Source organism: Rhopalosiphum maidis, chromosome 1, assembly GCF_003676215.2.
Source record: "Rhopalosiphum maidis isolate BTI-1 chromosome 1, ASM367621v3, whole genome shotgun sequence".
NCBI lineage: Eukaryota > Metazoa > Arthropoda > Insecta > Hemiptera > Aphididae > Rhopalosiphum > Rhopalosiphum maidis.
The window spans coordinates 79,512,726-79,535,039 of record NC_040877.1 but is presented as its reverse complement, the minus strand read 5'-3'; the positions used below and the strand labels follow the sequence as shown (position 1 = coordinate 79,535,039).

General features: G+C 30.7%; 2 protein-coding genes across 4 annotated transcripts in view; both read left to right on the top strand.

Annotated features, from left to right (window-relative positions):
* LOC113556807 overlaps positions 1–4,949 on the top strand; it is a 140,566-nt gene extending 135,617 nt beyond the window's left edge. The window contains exon 9 of the mRNA XM_026961965.2: positions 2,978–4,949. Coding sequence (XP_026817766.1) covers positions 2,978–2,988 — 11 coding nt within the window. The 3' untranslated portion in view covers positions 2,989–4,949. The remainder of the gene's footprint in view (positions 1–2,977) is intronic.
* Positions 4,950–7,163: 2,214 nt separating this feature from the next.
* Positions 7,164–22,314, top strand: part of LOC113555507 (protein TANC2) — a 183,851-nt gene continuing 168,700 nt past the window's right edge. Inside the window, exon 1 of one of the 3 annotated variants that reach the window (XM_026959857.2) lies at positions 7,164–7,347. In XM_026959857.2, coding sequence (XP_026815658.1) covers positions 7,294–7,347 — 54 coding nt within the window. In that variant the 5' untranslated portion in view covers positions 7,164–7,293. The remainder of the gene's footprint in view (positions 7,348–22,314) is intronic. The other 2 variants (XM_026959855.2, XM_026959856.2) reach the window with 2 other exon arrangements.

The following is a 22,314-nucleotide window of genomic DNA, read 5'->3' as shown; positions in this document are numbered from 1 at the left end:
CACCACAAATGTGATTCTGTTTACACTGTATAGTGTATAGTCAGTATGCGCTAACCAGTATATTCAAACCACCGTTTGATTTTCAATTGCATAATAATGTTAAAAATATTCTTCGCAAATCTCCTCGTGAACTAGACAGTAACAAAATAAAATTACACGTATAATATTGGATTTGTGTTTTATCTTATTGTCGATATAATTTACTCGTTTTCGAACGCTATTTGGACGACTACCAAACAGAAATTCTCTATTGCTAATGGCATTGTTGTGACCATTATTGTTACTGTTATTAACCATCATTATTCTTAGCTTATAGCAATAGGTTGGTATGTTTTAAATTATATCTTTTAAACGTATATTATATTTTTAGCCATTTTTGGTATATATATACAATTTTTAATCGATGAGCGTTGGTTATTAAAATATTACTAACACTCGCGAATATTATATAGCCAAAATATTTAAACACATTATTCTTAATTATTACATATTAAATAATGTAAATATATGTTCTTAACATAATATTGTGCACGGTAGTGGTAGTTTGTTTACTTTTTCGCGATTAAAAAATAAAAGTGTAAATAGTTTTTTAATATACGTTTTTATATAGACACAATTATGTTTATAAAATACATTTTCGTTGTACAATATCTGATTGTGTTTATATTAATTATAATTTATCGGAGATCATCAAAATAATTTATTTGTAGTGGGATATTATATTTTTATATAAATTATGAAAATTACACAATTTAATGATGTATATTATTGTTTCGAGCGATTCCATGCAAATAACGTGCTTGTGTAAACATCATGAAAATAAAAATAACATTTATCTGGTTTCCAGGCGTTTTGTATAGGCAATATAGGTACATTCCAGTAATAGTGGTTTGTCAGTGTTAATGTATAAGTTACATCGCGATAGTATTAATATTATAAATAATATAAAAGACGATAAAACCTAATAAATTAAAATGTATTGGTGTAATTTGTCGAATTGTGTTTGATTTAAATCTTTAAAATTTTTAATTATAATTTTATGATTATAAATATTGTTTTTATTATTAATACTGAAAAATACTTTTGAATTTGTAAAGTTTTTTGATAGTTCACAATGTCCATTATTAAAGTAAGACAACTGTATAACTATAATACAATACAAATACTTGTAGTCCAAATGTCAAAAAATGTTACACTTTTAGCGACTCGTTAATGATTTTAACATTTTCAAAAGGCAAATTCGGCGTTATAACAATACACACAACACATACACTCGCGCGCTCACGAGCAACGGGATATTGGAATACGAAAGCAATTGAATAATGAACGATATCGTTGATAAAACTTAAATAAAACTTTATTGTTTCTGTTCATTCCAATAACAATAACATTTTAGTTTCTTTCGTTTTCGTTTTTAAAATATCAACGTTTCAAAGGTACAAACAAACAAAGAGAATTAAGTTTACCAAATTAATATACAAAATGATTGCAATATTCGTCAGTTTCGGGTTGTTGATTCGAATCTGCCATGGTTAATATAATTACCGTTCTCATACTTCATCGCAACAATACGGACAAGCGTCTTCCTCCGCGCAGATCGGACGTGGATTTGTCGAGTTAAATTAATTTTGGTTTATTGTAACTGCTATTACAGTCGTATCTCCACTTGAACCGTTCGCTGTACTGTCAACGAGCTCGAGAGAGTCAAAACTATTCGCCGGTTTTCGTTCACGCGTGACGTTCTCATAACATATTATATCTATTTTACCTCCAAACGCATCCGAGAGCTATTTATCGCACTCGACTAAATAGTATACAACATATATATATATATATATATTTTATATAGTATTATGTGGTACACGTGCTACTTAGACGAACGCCGACGATTTACGATGTCACGGGCACGGGAAAACCGACTGAAATGTTGGCTAACAAGCTCTACTGTTGTTATGGGTAGTTGTAAATTTAAATTTTTAATGTTTATTATTCCAAGAGATATATAACTATTCCATATTAATATAATATAATCGAATGAAACCGCAACGACCAAACAAAGTTCTGTACGATAAAAACTACAAAAAAATATTAATTTTTAAACGTTAGTTTTCAACATAAAATAAAAGACGGCCACCATAATAACATCGGTTTTGATCGTATGTTATTATTTTATTGCAAACAGTATAGAATTCTATTGTCTCTCGGACGTAATGCGTATTGACATATGTCATCGATCAGTGCAATATGACATTATGAGTTCACAGTATTATAAAATATAAAAGAACAATTTGTTGGCATAAAAATGTATTAATTATTGAAGGTTAAAAACATATATTGTACGTTATTTAAGTACTGTATTTCGTTAACATTTTTTATGTACAATATAAAATTGGTTAACAAGTTTAAACAGTTTTATGATTAAACAATGGTTAAAATGTATTAGGATAATGGATATTGTACATCATATTTGTTTAACACTCATGATTTTTATTAAATGTAATAATATATTCTTTGAATATAGTTTTGTGTCTACCAATGAGGCCAGTTTAATACAATAATGATTACAAATTTACAAATACGGTGTATAATTAGTTTCAATAACTGATTGATTTATGCATAGTCAGATTGTATTTATTTTATAAGCCGTCTATGACCTTATTCATAGAACTGACAAGTTCAATGAAAGATTATTTATTAAAATTTATCGGTTTTGAATAATATCATATCGAGTAATCTTTGAAATTTGTTTGCACAACGCTTGTCGGTTAGGAAAATAGGTATCAAAATTCAAAAGCTCTTTCGTAAGTTAGGTTAAGTATTGCGTATATGGAATCGGCCAATGTACCTACATACGCAGAAACACGATCTCGATAACGCGCGCGTAAACAGTTATAAAAAAAATATTATAAATCACTATCAATATATTTTTATTTCTGATATTTTTCTGTGTTTAACGTGGTTATTATTTCTGTTTCAGAGTCCGTTTAATGAGACTCGAGGATGGACCTCGACCGGAGACTGAACGAAGAATACGTCGACGTATCAACACAAGCGTGTGTATACACTATACAATTATGTGTATACATTATTACAAATATTGTTACAATTTGATAATAATAATATGTTGGTGTTGTAAAAAAAAAAAAAATATTCGATAATTATAAATAATCATAAACGCATTATTGTTCAAAATCCCTGGAAGCATATAGGTACACAATAAGTATGATGTCAATGTATAATGAATTATTATTTTATTATAATATTGTAATAATCGAATAATCGAAGGCTTTTTTTTATGAAATCAAATCGTCCTCGGAACGCAACGGAGTTGAATACCGACGTGATTTTATCTTTATATTGTAGTGATAATAATAAAAATAAAAATATTTATTTGATGTCTGTACATAATAATTATATTACTAAAATACGATAATATTATATGCACGTTCACAGTTGTATGTGTTCGTGCTTGTTGTGTATAACACGCAAACAATGTTTTATTGTAATAATTTTAATACCATAATCACCTATTGAAACGATAAGCTTTTAATCAACGAACTTCCTCTTTTCGCGCACAATCTCGTTTTCGCGGTACATTGTATAATATAATAGAATATACAACAATAACAACACTTGGAACTCGATCGGAATATGCGATTCCGAAAATATCATGTACGCCTTGTATACAATGTTCGTGCGAAATTGATTATGAAAAATACCAGTTTCAAAAAAATCATATTATGACATTATAAAGGCGCGTAAAAAAAAAAAATACGACCATTATACGTTGTCAAGGTGTTTGTGTTTTAATCGCTGTACCAGCGACATGTACATAGTATTATATTATACTGAATTGTAATATATACTATTATAACTATATGTATAGTTTACTTTAATATCGTTTTAGTTCTTATGTCGTGTACAACTATTACAATGATAATTACGTATATATTAAGTGTAAAATGTAAATAATATTGTCGTCACACAAAAAAAAAATGTATCAATGAGGACGAAATCAAAAAATTCGCGGATCGTGTGCGCACTTACTGGTAGCGCTCAAAATTATGTCACTACACTAGTATGTTATATTATATAATATATTATTATACTTAACTTTTTGTAATTTTTTTTTTTTTTTTTTTTTTAATGTTAAGTAACAACGACAACGATTAACTTACAAGCGACTCCGAACCACCCAACGGATAGATTTTAACGAGTTTGTTTTTATTATTTTATTCTCATCATAAATACTTTAAAATGTTTCGATATTTATTATTATTATTATTATTCTTATTATTTTTTTTTATTTTTTTTGTTCCGTGATTGAAAGGCTGACTTTATATAATATTGTTGTTCTTATAAACACTAAACAGTGTGTACGTATAATTTGTTTTTTTTTTCATTATTATTGTTTGAATCCGACAGTTTCAGTCAAATCCGACGGCTTAACGGCTTTTTATCGATTTAAAACAGTTTATTGTAACTTCCGAAGTAGTTTTTAAATGCCTCGCTCCTACTTCGTGTATGGGAAAGAAAATCTGAAATTGTTTAAATCTTCCTACGACCAATGAAGTGTTTTACCTCAACAAGTGGTTTCAATCAAGGGCTCTAATGTTTTATTTTTGATTTGTCAACATTATACATTATTAATACATTATACAGTTATTGACCGCGTGTATACCAATAAAATATACCTTAAAATCTAGACCTGATTAAATTAGAAAACAATTTTCAAATTGTAATACGCAATAAAGATTATTGTTATTGGTGTGTTCATAATATTATTATATAATTATAGTTTATAAAAAATCGGGTAGTCACTGCCGTTCCCCTTGTTTGTGTATAAAATCGATTGAGTGTTATTATGCCGTACGATTGTATTGCAATAGTTTTAGTAGAAATGTTTATATGTTTTTGTGTACACGATAAAAAATAATAATAATAATAAATGCATACGACCAAAATCGCGTTGCGCTGTTGTCATTACTGTGTTGTTATAGCATCATGATACGGGTTGCACAAAAAATTTAATTTCAATTCTACAGCTGTGTTTTATCCGTCGTATGTATTGCGCCGCAGCGGCCCCAAACGACGACGTGTGGTACAAAAAACGATGTTTCCGCACTCATTCAAGACGATGTTTATTTTATTCCACGCCGCGCTGAAGCGTCATTTATGTTGGAGGAGAAAAAGAGAGTGGGTAGACTAAGACGGATGATCCACCAAAAAGTTTTGCTTAAAACCGAGGTACCTAACACCTTATTGCATAATCGTAACGGCGAAAACGCGTTCTTCCAATAATACATACATATTATTATAATTGTTAAATTAAATAATGTGTATTTATATTTTGAAACAAATTGACTGCGTATTCTCTTATCACTTAAAGTGTATTTCTGAAAATACTAAAAATAGATGAAATTGTAAATTCATATTTCTGTTGATTTCCGTCTGGCGTTGACCTAAACCAGCAGACGTATCGCACCCATTTTGTACTGTACTAAATTATTCCCATATAGTTTTATTAATACAACATAATTCTGATTTTAAATTGTTTGCACTTCTTTGCCACCTATCCTCTTGATAAAATCCGAAATAACGCATTTGGGCACTTTTCGTATGTGTTTATAATGAAATTTGAGTTCTCTGTTCCAAACAATTTAATATGTAGTTCGAAATCGAGTTTTTGGAAGCAATAAAATACCGAACTCCCCGTGTTCAAAACCAATTTTCGAACGCCTGCGACCAATCATCGGTGGTAAATATCGCAACGGCGACACTTCGCGTTCAACGGGAAAATTCCGTCAATATTTTTAGATATAATATACGAGTAGCACACCAACAATCGTCTTCGGTTATACTTAAGTTCTTCGTGAAAGCAATAGACATGCGACGTATGCGCGGAACGCTTTTACGTCCTGTAGTCTGCGGAAGAGTAGCACATTTTTCCATTCGCAGCGACACGTGCCAACATGCCAATGACGCTGCCGGTTTTAGTTTTGTCAAACCGTCCGGCATATAAAGTATTAAACTATGGCAGTCGATGTTGAGCAAGACAATTCTGTGATTATACCTAGTTCGATATGATCGACAATTTATTACGGTTGGATTAATTTTGATTGAAAACTTATTGCTGTATAAACATACATTCATCGAATACGACTGTACTATACTTATATTATACTATACTACAATAATTCGAGCGATTCGCGCTGCTAATGATGAAAACAAGAAAAATAAATATTAAAAATTTACTTTATAAAAACCAACTAGATAATGAATAATTTTATCACGCTTCATAAATATCAAAAATCCCATTATAATATTATAATCTATGGTTAATGGTGTTAAGTATTACTTTTATTAAGTTTAATCAATTGTAAACCGTAGACGTTCAATTCTTATTATGTAAACTTTAATCGCCGGTATTGTTGCGAGTTTTTTTTTTTTTCAGTGCACGCGGCTATTATATTGTACTAGTGAGAAATTGCATTCCGTTTCACAGTGACTGCACGGAAATTTATGCTTTTCGTTTGAAATCAAATACGGAGGACGGTTTTTACTTTGCGGACTAGTTTTTTGGCAAGTCTCGTTATAAAACTAGTCTATAATAATACAATACGTATGAACGGTCTATATTTACACGCGGAATTTATTCCCCCCCCCCTCGCCACGACCGCTAACACCACAGTTGTTATCGTTATTATTTATTACAATGTCTCCGCGTTCGCGGGGGACCAATATCATTTCAAAGTCGTATAAAATTTAAATGAAAAAAAAAAAAATCGTGTTCACGCGTTCGCCGCGGAGTATCGGATGAGAGATCCGACGCTCGGGAGTCCTCGGGGCACACGCGCGGCACGCCGGTTAAACAAAAACAAAAAAAAAAAAAAAAAACAAAAATATGAAAAAACCCTAAGAATAAGAAGAAGCCGACGACCGTCGCGTACACAGGATGCAATAATTTCTCGTGGCCCGCCGCCCGGAGTGTACGGCCTATGCATGTCGTAGTGGGCAAGTAGGGACGACGCGTCGCACAGGGTGTATTTTTAAACGCCGTGCGCCAACGGATATCTGCGGCGGTGGCATCGGCAACGGCAGTCGCAGTCGTCGTGCCGCGTCCATTTCGTATAGCGACGCGTAACCGAGTGCAATTGTCACGAGACGACAGCGACGGACAATAATAAATAATAATAATAAAAAAAAAAAAAAAATTGTAATTACGAAACGCCGCGTACACGTGAATTGTAGAAATCGTTGGCCGACGCCGTCTATATTGTAAAGTGTAAACTGATGACGACAGACCATCCACGCGACGACGATAACCGCGCGGCGGGACCGCACGAGGTGAGTACCCATATTCAAACCGATATTTTCCCGCCTTGTCGCGGATGAGTTTTTACGGACGAAAGGGTGAAACGGTATTGTGAATTCAGTGTAAAAACCAAAATGATGAGATACGTATCAGGTCTCTCGAACGATCTATTTGTGGTTACGTGAAACGCAGTATCTCGTTTCAATTCCGCGTGGTGCAGCGCATTGCTCTCATGCAAAATGACTCACCCCCTCCCCAATCGTGCACAGACCCGATTTACTGGCGAGATATTGTATCGGTAGAAAAAACCGAAAATGAGATAAAACACTACTGCGATCCCCTTCCAAAGTCTAAGCTGATCTCGGACAACCGAGTAAAATAGTTGCACGGAGATATATGAATAGGTATACTCGTATAATAGTCGAATAATATTGTATTAGTCAATAATATGTTCGCCATGCAATTTGTTTTGATAAATTGTATTGAAATTTATTACTGACTGCTGAACCATTAAAAAAGGCTAAGTTGTCACCTGCGTCGCACTTGTTAATTAATCATAAGATTATGACTTATAAGCCATTAGTTTATCAAATTCACATCCATTATCTGGTATAGGTATTTATGTCTTATAATAAAATAAGTTCCGAGCGTGGTCCTCAATGCATGTGTCTTTCGTGGGTAGAAGTGTTCTCATTACAATATATATATTATACCTGTTTTCTATTATTGATATTCTTAAAACATTATGTTAACTCCTCGAAGTATGTAATTAATAAATATGTTTAAGTGTATGAGAAACAGTTAAATTAGGTTTAAACGAAAATAAAGCTTAATACCAGGATCTGTTTCTATTATTATAACATTTATTCATTTTTTGCACACGTAAATAAATTTACAAATTGAAATATAAATGTTAAATGTTTTATTCATATACAATTTATCAGTACGCATTGCAGCGAAGGAAAAGGTTAATAACAAATATTAACTTCATAAACAATATTATATTCATAAATTGTGTAAAAAATCGTTGCTAACCGAAAGAATTTAATTAAATATATATTTTTCTTTAATTTCATTTATAATAAACCCGAATAAATTATATAAGTTTGTATTTTATTTTTATTTTTTTAACTCCATTTCAGGTATTTAAATTATTTTTTTACGAGTTTGATTTGTGTTGCTTTATTTAACTTTGAATATTGAATTCAGATATTTAAACATCATAATATTAAATTTACGTCGGAAAAAATGATTTATTTTAATTTCGACGTTATAGGAACGCACATCGGGGATTTCTGATACTGCGCACTATATTAGTAGTACAAATTATTTTCTTAGTAACAAAAATAAAATATGTAAAACATTTAATTTTTTTTCAATCGTAAAATTAATTTCATGTTAGAAGTTCGTTTCTCTTTTACATTAAAATATAATCAGAAATACGATAAGTATGATTTATTTTTATTAATAGTCTACGCATAGTTGTATTTAAAATTACATTTTTAAAAAAGCATAAAATGTATAATATTATACTGTACGACAATTGATTTCTACGAACGCAGTTGTTCAGTCATTTCAAGTGTAATAATAAATATATTAAAATCATTGAATAGACAACTGCAATCAATCATTAAACATACAAGTTAAATCTATAAAATCTGCCTAGTGTACGAATTCATAAACGTTTTTAAACAGTTGACGATATGATTCAAGTATTTTAATATTTCTACTTACCTACATCATACGAATAATGTATTTTATAATATTTCGTCTATTTACAAATACCAACGCCCCTGCGTCATATCGTGTAACGCGACCAATTGTCTTGTCTGTTGCTTTCCGTTTTATATTTTTTTCAAGCCAAGAGATATTATTTTTAATGCTTCCGGTCAAAACATTATTAATACAGTCGGCATCGATTTATATTTATATTTCAAAAATCATTGCCACATGCGTAATGCTGAAACATGACTGCGGTCGCTGCCGATCTTCAAATTATTTCAATAGAATTATTAGTATATCTGTAATATTATTATGTGTTTACGGGCGGTAGCGTGGGAAAAGGATCTTTGATATTGTGCTCTGATGTTTTAAGGGGTGTTTAGGTAATAACGTGCGGGTATATTGATGCGGAAGTATTACGAGGATTTATAATTAGGAGCCTGTAGGCTGTTGGTGAAAGGATTAGATTAACACGAGTTAAATCAGTTATATATCGGCGCGTAAAAGGTTGGCATTTGAAAATGTTTACTGTATATTTCCTACTGCGCGCGTCTGAACGTAATTTCAACGTCTCGTTCTTTACGAAGTGGCATACTCGCACAGGTTAGGAATAGTGACTGGATGGAATTCACTTGTATATCTACGAAGTCAGCTGTGGTTAGGAAATCTTGTCGAATAAATGTGAAACAGCGAATAATACGTATTATTAATTATGTATATTGACACTCACATTTCTGAATTAAGTACCAATTACCCATAACATAATATTTGAGCCGTTCGACAATTTTACGACCACCGTAACAAAGCAATGAACATAAATCACCACAGTCACTGTATTATTAAGATTTTACATATTATTATCATTTTTACAAACACGTATTAAAATATATATATATATATAATTGAACATTTTACTGTTTGGAAAACACAATTCTATTTTATGTGTCGTATTCATCTTATAATCGTAGAACATAGCGAAATTTACATTCGTTATTCAGCAGAACTAATTTTGCAGAATCGAAAGCTATAATATTATAGTGACAGACGACAGTTGACCTATTATCAAACTTAAAATTAAAAAAAAATTACTTTACTCAGTAGCTGATACATACGATGACACAAATGCTTCTTTCACCGTTATAGTTGAGACAATTATAAATTCTCTACTCCACTTTAATTTTTATAATAAACCATTGGATGTACTCCGTTCCGTGTTTGTCCACAGTTTTTACTGTATTTGAATTTACAAGTAAATCGTGAGCACTTTTAAATTACAACATTCTACATGCTCATAAATTGCAATTCAAATACCGTAAGAAAAAAAAAACGTACAAACAAAGATGATACGCTTATACCATTAAATTTTGCAGATAATAATTCTACAATTCACTCTTATGTACCAAACCCGATTTCACAAAATCCGTTGGGCCGAATAAAATTTCCCTCCCCCTTCCATACGCTTTCACATAACACGGATATTGAGCTTCGTAATGATACGCCACTATACAGATTCACGCTCGAATTTAATATATACGCCATGTGTATTATAAAATCATACATACACCTATATAATATTATACGTAATAAATTACAAAAATACATTGCACACCGCCGCCGTCTGGTACGAATACCTATGTGTTTGACGACGCCGCGCGCCGCGGACAAAAAAAAACAACCGTCGTAATGGCACGTCGTTCGAACTTTGAATTATCGTTTCCGGCGGATATACGAGGCGGCGGCGGCGGTGGTTGCATCGGAGACGGCCTTCGTACGTACGCGATAATATTGTATTATTAAATTATTTAATAATATTATCCTCTTTAATGTATTATATCTTTTTACGACCCTGGCCGATCGCGTTTCATTGATAACACGACTGCGGTGCGGTTGTCGTTTAGTTTATGCTAATATTATACACATGTATATATAGTGCGATTTAATTGTCGTACTTAACGACGACGACGTTATACAGTAATATTACCGAGCGCGCGTACATCATAATTCATAATATTATTACTACTCTTATATCATTGTATATATGTATATGTATATATATATATATATATATACGGCCGAGACGTATAATACGCGACTTGTGTAATAATATAAATAATATTATACGACTGCAGCGGACGGAATGCACTGCACCGCACACTGCGCTCAATAATTAATAGTAATAACTATATACCAGCCTGCAGGTGTGTGAGAGAGAGAGAGAGAGAGAGAGTACTTGGGTTAGGTACCTATAATAGCAAGTTTGGGCGAACCGATGCGAACTGAACTTGTGCACAGTCGCAAAAGTCCAATTTATCGTTACGACCTTTAGGTGGTATAATAATATTATAAATACGTAACAACGGTTATTAAACAGGACACGGAAAGCTGTCCGCAGATACGCGAACGTTTTAAAATTCCGTCGGCCGATTACGTCAATATATTATGATAATATACGTGTAGGATGATTTAACGACAATACGTAGGAATAATATTATAATGTAGTCAAGCCTGTTACACAGTCTGTAGATGACAACAGTGACACGACTAAAAAAAAAACAAAAAAACGTGATTTTGTAGTAAGCTTTAGAGAAGTAGATCATTTGTTATGTACTTTGTGTATACATATAATATTAATATAGAGTTTGATGGAGGTTAATAACATATCGTATTATTACGGTACTAAAACCGATCTGTTTTGTTAAAAAGTAACACTTTTCCCGTTTATTTATTTATACGTAAAACGTCACATATGCAAATCAGAAAAATACAAATTAACTAAATAACAGCATTAGTAATATTTACAAACAAGTTAACTAGAATATCATGCTATAAGCAAATTCAATCATACGGTCTATAGGACTAAAGTAATTATTGTTTCGAGTAGTAATCAACAATATGCAATCGTTTATTATTGACATTTAGAACTCTATATTTTATTAAACCCATTCGATATGGACAGATCCTATCATATTATTTGATAACTTTAAATTAAATTAAGAACCGATTGAAGAATACAATATTTTTTTCCATGTATATTATATGATTTATCTGAAAAATATTTTTTTAGCGTAAACAAGTGTAAATAATCTATAGTAAACTTGTGAGAATCAAAAGTAGTTTAATTGAATTTTTCATAAACTCTACTTGAGATCTATTTTTGATTTTATCCTCAGCCACGCCAGAGCAATAAAAACTTTAAAACTTGCCGTTTTCAATTTTTTTGTAAACTTTAAACAAACAAATAAAAATGTGGTTAAGTCGATCAAGAGTTTACTTCACGACGATTTCAAATCCGTTTTGTTGAATCTTTATTGATCGGTATACGCATGACATATAAAACGTCTTTATTCCTTTACGTATATTGACGAAGATCGCCTGATTGTGACGAAAAGTTATATCTTTTTTTCTCCTTTTTCAATAACCGATTTCGGCCCGGTTCTTATGTCGGAAATAATGTTTTTAGTGATTGAAATTTAGTTATTAATACTAAAAAACATATCCTAATATTTCGTCATGCGTATTTTTACATGCATTTAATATAACAAACGTATAAGAGTTAACAATAATTGGCGCGAATAGTGCTTAAAATAATAAAATAAAATAAATAGTTTATGATGGAAAAGTTGATAAGTTGTAAGATTAAAAAGTTAGTGGAACATGATTTACTGTGCTAAGTAGGTACAATATATATATATATATAGATATGATGGAAAAAACAATGATTATTATAAATTATTATACTATATTGTAATTTTTATTGTTATTTTGTATTACCTTGGTGCCATGGATGTAGGGTTGTTAATCTTTTTAAGTTTTTTAAAAAGAAAGTATGTAAAATATTAAATGAAAAAGATAAAGAAGTATTAGTAATATTTAACTTTAAAATTCGCTTTAATACAAAGTTAGCAAATCAAATTAAAAAATGGCGTAGTACAAAATAAACAAAAGCGGTAAAAGTTTTGTTGAACGGTACAAAAATTACAAAATATTTTAAATATATCTTTCACTTTTACTATACCGATTTATTTTTTACACGCTTATACGCTATTTTATCAACAAATTGTGTATGTTTAGTCGCCTTCGGAAAATACTTATATATTTGGTACGCAATCGAGCATCTCCGGTATTGACGACGAACACGGTGGCAAATACAGCAAAATATCTCCCCTTCCACAGTCCCCTAAAATACTCGCGACACCGACTCGAAATGTTACAATAATACATATTATGTCGCCTAAACTACTGTTCGTTTAACGAAGTGCGATGATCGGTAATTATATACGTGCAGTGGCGTACACGTAAAGCGTACAGTAATATGCTTACTGCACCATCGATCGCCGAGATGGAAATATTGTACAATAATATAACGCGGAACAACAACGTTACTGTCCGTCTTATTCCGCTCAGATTTTTTTTCGATCGAGCCCAATAGTAATCCGTTTAACGTCGCGAATAGAACCCGTCAATTCACATCGCGGACCAAGCGTATATCAAACACAATTTTATCATAATATGAGCTTCGCCACGAGTGCGGATGTGCAGCGGAAGTCCCGCGATTTAACAAAATATTTTTGGGTACTATAATCGAAATAATGTACGTGGTTATATATTTAACAAATCTCTCTTATAATACGAATTTGTTTTTCGTTTCCAGTGATTGTTGGGGTGATATGGATGTTTCACCGAATTATTGTATTCCTATACAATATTACATTATCTGTGTTGCCTATATGGTTATAAAATGATATTTGTTAAAGGCTAATCTCAGAAATTAACGAATTGTCTAAGGTAGCCATTGGCTATAGTAATAACATTTAGAAAACGAATGTTATAGACGTGCCATGCGATGCAATGGGATTTAATAATAATATTTGTAATGTATTCTTTGCTATTCAAATATACGAAAAAAATAAAAAAAATATGGACTCAAAAAATACTTTACCAATTTTGACGAAAACGACAGAAGCTGTTTTTTGAAACATCAGAAAAGTTTGGAAAGTATAGTTTCAACTGCGTTAAAAACATATACCAGGTACCTACCATATATCCACCGATGCCGATCTTTCCGCGAACCGAGATATACACTAAAATCGCGATACACCGCGATATGTGTAGAGCCGTTTGTTGTATTTGTTCATTTTTCCCGGACAAAGTCTTGTTATAGTGTTATGTCTTATGTGTTGTATACCTAACCGGTGTTGCTGTCGCGCTGCAAAGTAATCCGATTTCTCGAAGAGAACTATATTCGTTTGTACATTGTCGGTGCGCGTGATAAGTCGTTTTGTACTGCGCTCGCGCTAAAGTATTGAAACGCATCGCTCTTTCGTGTACACTGTACAGGACAGTCGGTAAATATTATTATGTTTTATTATTTACTCGGCAAAACGTAATAGGTCGCCTTCGTATTTCTCTTTGTGTAGAATTTGATGAACATCGTTCGATTCAATATTAGAAAAAGGATAAGGGATGATAATATTGTATAAACTGTTAGAGGCTACGACATTTGTTGGTAAAATTCATTTGACAGTATAGAATAAAAAAAATATATGATATGTCGATGGGGTCACCGTGATGATGTGACCATGATGTGGTCATGTAATGAATGTGTTAAATTACTTAAATTTGAATTCAAAGATGTATCAATGTATACGAAAATCGATACTGAGCGGAAACGATCTATCAGCCTTTATCACTAATTATATCTTATGAAATGTTTATATATATATATATTATATAACTACAAAAACGACCTATATATATTTTCGTTGGATTATAATAAAATAAAGAACTGCTTTAGCGTATTAATTCTCGTTTTCCCTTAATGTTTTATTTGTTTTCCCGATTATAAATAAATGTTCTAAGAATTTCAAATGTTGACTAGTCTGAATCACAAACTAAATCCAATTTTCTGACCTATACCGCCCTTAAAGTTGAAAATTGAAGCATTTTATGGGCTATTCACAATAAATAATGTAAAAAAAACACATTATTATAAAATCAACACATTCATCATTCCACTCAGAGTCTTAAAGTTAAAATCGTTAAGAATAGTTTTAAACATACATAGTTTATTTTTAATAGCGTTATTTGTTGTTGTACGAGTGGGTGTTTGTATGTTTAGTTTGCTTATGTCACAAGTCGTGAACTCCTTTTTTTTTTTATCTCCAAAAATGTAATTTTTTTACTTAAACCCTATCGTGAGCAAACGATTTGTTTATATTTTCAGGACACGTTACACCGAAAATACTCAAAACACATATTGTGGGTAACTAGTATAAGTATATAATTACAATTGGTTTTTACTATTCAAAGTCTTGTATACATTTAATCATGACATAAAAATCCATCTTTTCGCTAAAAATGTCCGTGTAAATTTTTGTTATTGAATCACATTACAATTATAATATCATGCAGGCAATTAGGTTAGAATTTTATGGGCTATAAGTAACATAAAATATTATATATTACATAATGCTAATAATATGTGAAATAGAATATAATTAGCATCGAACCATAGTCGGATCGCTAGATTATTAGCTTTGTATTGTATAGGCATGTCGAGCTTATATTACCCTAATTTCTAGTATATTTACTCTCTAGTCGTGTGTGTGTGTGTGTAGAGGGAGGTGTCAAACACAAACCAAAATCGTATTTTAAATAATATAAAACCTCAAACCGTGAAAACTAGGAGTTTTCGGATCGTTCTCGAAACCGTTAAGATTAAAACGACTTCGGACCCAGGACCCGGTATAGGTGCTTATACATTTTATAAATTTATAATATAATATTATCATATAAGTGTGTGAGACATTGGATATTTCGGAGATACCGAGAGTCGGTAATAATGTTGTGTCGCCCTCGTAGTCATCGTCAATGTGTCGTCGTCGGCAATAACTATCGCAATAACTTACACGCCGAACGTTGGACTCGTATATTATAGAACGTCACGCGGACTCGTAGAATATTATGTGTATACTATTACGCCATTACGTACCGCACACGACACGCGGAAAACTCTCGTGAATCGTATTGTAATAGTGGTGTGTTGTGCGTTAGCCTCCGCTATTTTTAAAACTATATATAAAAATGTCCGCGATTTCACCGCCTTATTGCCACTTCGTTTTATTATTGTTGTAGTTTTTTTTTTTTTTATTATTATTATTAACTTGACTTAACGACTCCGTTATTGCGTTTTCCACGCGGCGATTTTACTTTATATATATATATATATATACATTCATACATAAACATTGCACATACTTTATTCCATCCACCGCTCGGCAACAATAACAACAACAACAACAACAAAACAACAACAAACAGTATATATAGGTACTGCTCTAAGTACCGCCGGGTAAGCCATACAGTATATAAGGTATGAGTCTTACGTTTGGTATAGGGTAGTGTGTGTGTGTGTGTGCCGTGATGTTGGGCGAAGGCACTTAACTGTGACCGAAAACTGTTTCGTTGAAAGCTGACCTGGTTCTAACGGTTTCCTCTGGTCGCGTTGTTTATGATACACTTCGTATGTCTCGCCCCAGCAAACTAGAGCTTTCTGCCGTATCGCCTTAAAATTCAATTGCGTTTTCCATATAATGTGTTACGTGTACATAGTTCTTCGCCATCATCTATATACGAAGCGACATCATCAAGTGGGCACATACCATGATATTACAAATTTTGTACACCGATAACCATGTTCGAAGTAGGTAGTCTACGAATTCTGGTTTGACGTGGGCACCCGATAAAAAATATCACGAAAATTTGTTGTTCGACACTATTCTTAAGGAATATAATACGATCAATGATCGCAATGTATTTAAAACTATATATTTGTAGTATATATTATTGTTATGGTTGTCGACTATCTTCGTCATAGTTTTTACGCCATGAATACACTACAATATTTAGTATATAACAGCCAACAGGTACCATACTGCAAAAGTGACAACGTTTGAAATATAAGAAAAAAGTATTTCTGTTTGTTAATTTCCATCACCGACCGACAATCACTATACATATCGAGAACAATTTCTAAAGATATGGTGATTTTCTTACTTTTGAAAACCGATTATCAATTTTGTTATAAAAGTACCACTCTTTTAGCCGTTTTAGTTTCAATTTTGTTGTGTGTATAATATACAATTAAAATAAACAGAAAAAACTGACTTAAGCTACCTATATATATGTTACGGCCAAAGTGTATAATCGGGCGTTGTAATACAATACAATTTATTTTTGCAACTTAAGCTATCTTGCCATTTAGAAGTACATAGTTTACCTGCGGCCCTACACTTACATTTATTTGTCTTACATTGCTGATTACAGTTACACCCATACTGTGCAATTTGAGTTTTAAATTTGGGGGAGCTATTATAATTTGTATGTATGTATTCTGTGTATGCTCCCTGAGATATATAAAGGCGGAAAGAAATATACAAACCATTTTTGGAAGAGGGACTATGAGTGATTTTGAGGGGGCTTATGAATTAGAGTCCCCCTCAAATTGCGCTTATGGTTATATCCTTGACCGCCGAGATTTGAAAATTTTCTAGCCGCTTCTCTTAATGATATCGGAGATGTTATTGATATACACTATACATGCAGACGCAAAAAAAAACTTACATTGCCAACAAACAACTAAGCACTGTACACAACGCCTGGCTATTGTATAACAATTACTAGGCAATGTACCCAAATTAAAAACAGATTCTGCTTTGCCCAAATATGACGAGCATTGTGCACAATGCCCGAATTATACACTTTGACCGTAACATATAACATGATTACAGTGGTTACTTATGATTTTAAATTATATAATCTTTTATCGTTACCTTTCTACAGACCACCTAAACATAAATTAGTAAAAAATTCAAAATAGTTAGTCTTTGTCAATGGTCAGGTATTATATTCATCAAATAAAATAAAAATATTTAGTTTTTTCCGTTTTATATTTGAATTAAAAAACGGATCTTTTTGCGTTTAAAGGTGAGGTCAGGTATTTTAGGAATTTAGACGACCTAGTTATATTATACTGAACGCAATGCTAAATAAACAGATTTTACACCATAATACTTATCACATTCCGCGTCACTCTCAAACTGTATTTTTTTTTAATATACAGATTCACAGTATTTTTTAAATTCTCATTTCGCAGGTGTATCTTTTTTTAACATTTATAAATAATATGTTAAATGTATTTTTATACCAGTTATTACAATTGACAAAAAATATTAACAATTTAGACAACTCTAAATCATTCGTTGCAGACAAAAAACAAAACCCTATCTTCGATATATATCACAGGAAATAATAAAAAAAAAAATAATAAAATTATTATGATAAAATTTATTATGTGGTATTGGTAAAAAAGTAAAAAAAAGAATTAATGAAAATATTTTCGTTGAAAATATCGTGCAATGGAAAGGTTACTATATCAGTCCCACCAAATTGTATTATTATAATGTTTAATGCATATATCCACATACTCTAACTTCCGTCGAGTTTTCTTCAAAATTGAAACATTTTCTTAGATACCTTTACGTTCTATACAAAATAATCGGAGAAAAATATATAAAAATAGAATAATGAAATTTTTAAATAATAATAACTTTAACAATTTAGATTTTTAAATGAAAAATTCACAAAGAATGCATTGTTTTTGGTTATATATTCATCAATTAATCCATAATATCTTAGACCATGGTCAATGGCTCAAAAGTTTTAGGATTATTTTTTTTTATAAAATGAGTAGGTATTTGAATGTGTAAACGTAAACCATAAATTATTATTTAAAAAAACTTCATTTTATTGGGTTAAGAGACTTCATTATAAACAGTAAATTAAAATGAAATTACTATATTGATAATTTAACAAATATTGCGCTAACATTTTATAATATTTTTTATGATGTACGTAATGTATTTTATTAATATGAAACGAACGATATACATATATTTATATATTTATCTTTGGTTCAATCAGTTATCAATATTATGGAATTTTTTTTTTAAAAGAACAAACAGTATTATTCTCATATTATTCCTTTAAATTCACTTTAATAATTGTAATTCAATTTATTTTTAAGATAATTAAGATTATGAATAATAAATTTATTTATTTCTCGTTAAATTTACTTAGTACCTATTAATTATTTATGTAATAAAAGTGTACTATTATCCCTTTATAAATTTATAAATAATATTAATCATGTCACTATAATACACACTTCAAAGAAAATGAAAATTTAGTGCTCACATCTCCTTACAATTTGATATAAAAAGATCTTTACTGATAGCAGTAAAGCTATGTAGAATACTTAAATTAATAAAAATAAATTTTATAATTTAAATGCACTTAAGATATTATACTTAAAAATTGTCAATTTTACTCTTTTATGTTTATAATTAAATGTAAACCTGATATTAGATACACTACAACTCAATTTAAACTCGTAATCACGAGCAATGCTTATAAAGGAATTTAGAATTTTTTTATTGTTATATAATATTATGTACGTGCATTATATTTGTTTTCTGTTCATCGATTCGCTAAAAATAAATATTATTATGATTATTAAACTACATCTTCAGCTGTTAGACATTAAAACATAATATTCTGACCTACACTTTGTAGATGAAGAAAGTCTCCGAAAAATCGTTTTTAGTTTTCAATGACCACCGTCGTGGCTGTAGTATATATAGTATGATGAATATGAATTAATGAGTAATGAAAGTTTTTGGTTTCGCGGCACTCATTCAAAATTTAGCAAGAAAAACTTTTTCTATCCGAGAGACTATAGAAGCTACGTCAACTCGGGACATTTATGGAATAAATATATTTATACTCTGCGAACATTTCGAATTTGACATCCTTTTCACAATTCTCTGTTTAAAAAAAACTGGAAACCATAACTTTACGTCAAACATCTGTAGCGTCATGTGATAATATGATAAGTTTATAGTATAACGTACAAAAACGCATTAATTAATATGTGCGTAGTGTATACGTTGCCTGATTAATATAACATATCATTCGACTTCATTATAGTTTATTTCATACAGCAGCGCACGGTCTCTGACTTTGATGATATTACGTTTTCTTGGTAATTTTGATCTATTGAATATTATTATGTATTTGTAGAAAATATTGTCACATCATAAAACCAATGGGTAGGATTTATATATAAAGTGTTTTCTATGACAAACAAAACATGACGAATTTCAGAAGGCTCTGCGGATCATAGTATAATATGATTATAATATTATAGTACTTTCCTTACGGAGCTGCGTCGACCGCGTTTTTGCGATTTGTTATTTTTATATAAACCAATAAGATTGAAATGTTATTCTTTTTAAATTAATGTTACCATAATTCATAATAATATTATCCTTATCACTATAGAATAAAAACTTAACTGAATTAAAAATCAAACATCTGCAGAAGTGATATATAAAACCCACGGTAAATAATATTATAATTAAAACGTTTTCCGGATCACAATCCAAGAAGGAAATTAAATTATTTTAAACATATTGTTATATACGTTTATTTTATTAGAAATATTATTTATAAAATTATAAAACAAATATATTTTCTTTAGTGTATAATCTTTATTTGGATATACAATGGTCACAAAATTCAACACTATCGCGCTACTCATTACAACATTTTCGTACGTTTCGTGTGTGTGTGTGATTGAAAAAAAAAATAAATCAAATTAACGAATACTTTGATTACTTTAATATCCCGGAAAATCGTTCGCCCGACATTCCTTTGTCAGTTTATGTATTTAATTAACGAAAGTAGGTACGGCAAAGAAAATACTTCCGTGAGTAAAAACCTTAACCTGTATTTTAGATTTAATCGATTTATATTAGCTCTCCACCTTATCCGCGGCGCATGCTGTTTTAAACGCATGTACAACCAAATTGAATTTCAACCCTATAGTCTGTAAATAAAACGATATTAACTTGCCGATTTGATTAATGTAAAATTAATGATTAAAAAAAATGTGCACCCTTTTACGTTTTACAAAACTATAATATTATCATTATTATTTATTATCATCATCAGCGAGGAATACGTAATTACCCGAATTTTTAAAAACATAATTCATAATATAAGTATTATATACTTTTCGCCGAAAAGCAATATTCAGCGAATAATGGTTTATTTAAAATTTAATTTTTATAAAATATTCACTATATTTTTTTTTAATTATCTTGCTGTAGGTCAAACATAATAAAAAAAAAATGCAGGTTAATTATATCATAATCATTAATGAATAATGACACGGAGACTCCACTAGCACATCATTAATTATGTCGAGTACATTTAAAAATTAAATACATATTTTTAATTATCATCATGTATTCACATTTCCTTTATCCGTGATATTGTTTGTAAAATTTGAATTTTTACCGACACTGCAATAAATATGGCGGCGATTGTATTCATTGTTGGTTGTGAAAAATCATTACAAAACACATAATAAAAATATGGTCAATATTAACGTATCCGTTTGTTTATTTTAATGTTAACGGGCAAAGCTCAACTATATGATATTTAGATGAATGTTGTACAATCATTCGAAACAAAATAATAATAATAATAATAATAGAATACTAGTGCTAATGCAATCGATGCGTGTGAACACAATTTTTATCAGAATTTTCAAAATAAAAAAAGTATTTAGTTAGTGTACTACTAGATGGATTGGAAAAGGATAAACTACTTAAGAATTCATATTTCCAGCCAAAAGCTTAAACAATAAGTCCAAACGTAAACGACACTGATCTAATGTTTCGAGATTGAGAATAAACAAAAGTGGGGCATACGAAGAATAAGAATCCATCATAGTAATTGGGCCTCATTACGGACAATTTAAATGAAGCTAATGGTTGTGTGTGATCCACAATATAATAATGTGCGTTTGTTGCGGACAGCAATTCGCTGATTAAATACTAAAACTCGACGAATTTTTAGCTATGAAAAAAAAAATATATAAAACGCGTATACTTACGCCGAATTTCCAAATCCTCTGTACATTGTTGACAATTGAATCGCCATTGCGAATGAGTTACAACGATGGTCTGTGTTTGTTATCGATTATTGTCAAATAATATTATTATTGTCTAAATGCAAATCAATTTTTCAAATTTAGTTTGTTGTACAGAGTTTCCCATTCACCATTAGGCACTGACTGAAAGTTTATTTTTAATCGTAATTATTATGTACATCAATCATTCAAATTCAATGAGAGTAACTTTATTCGTCCA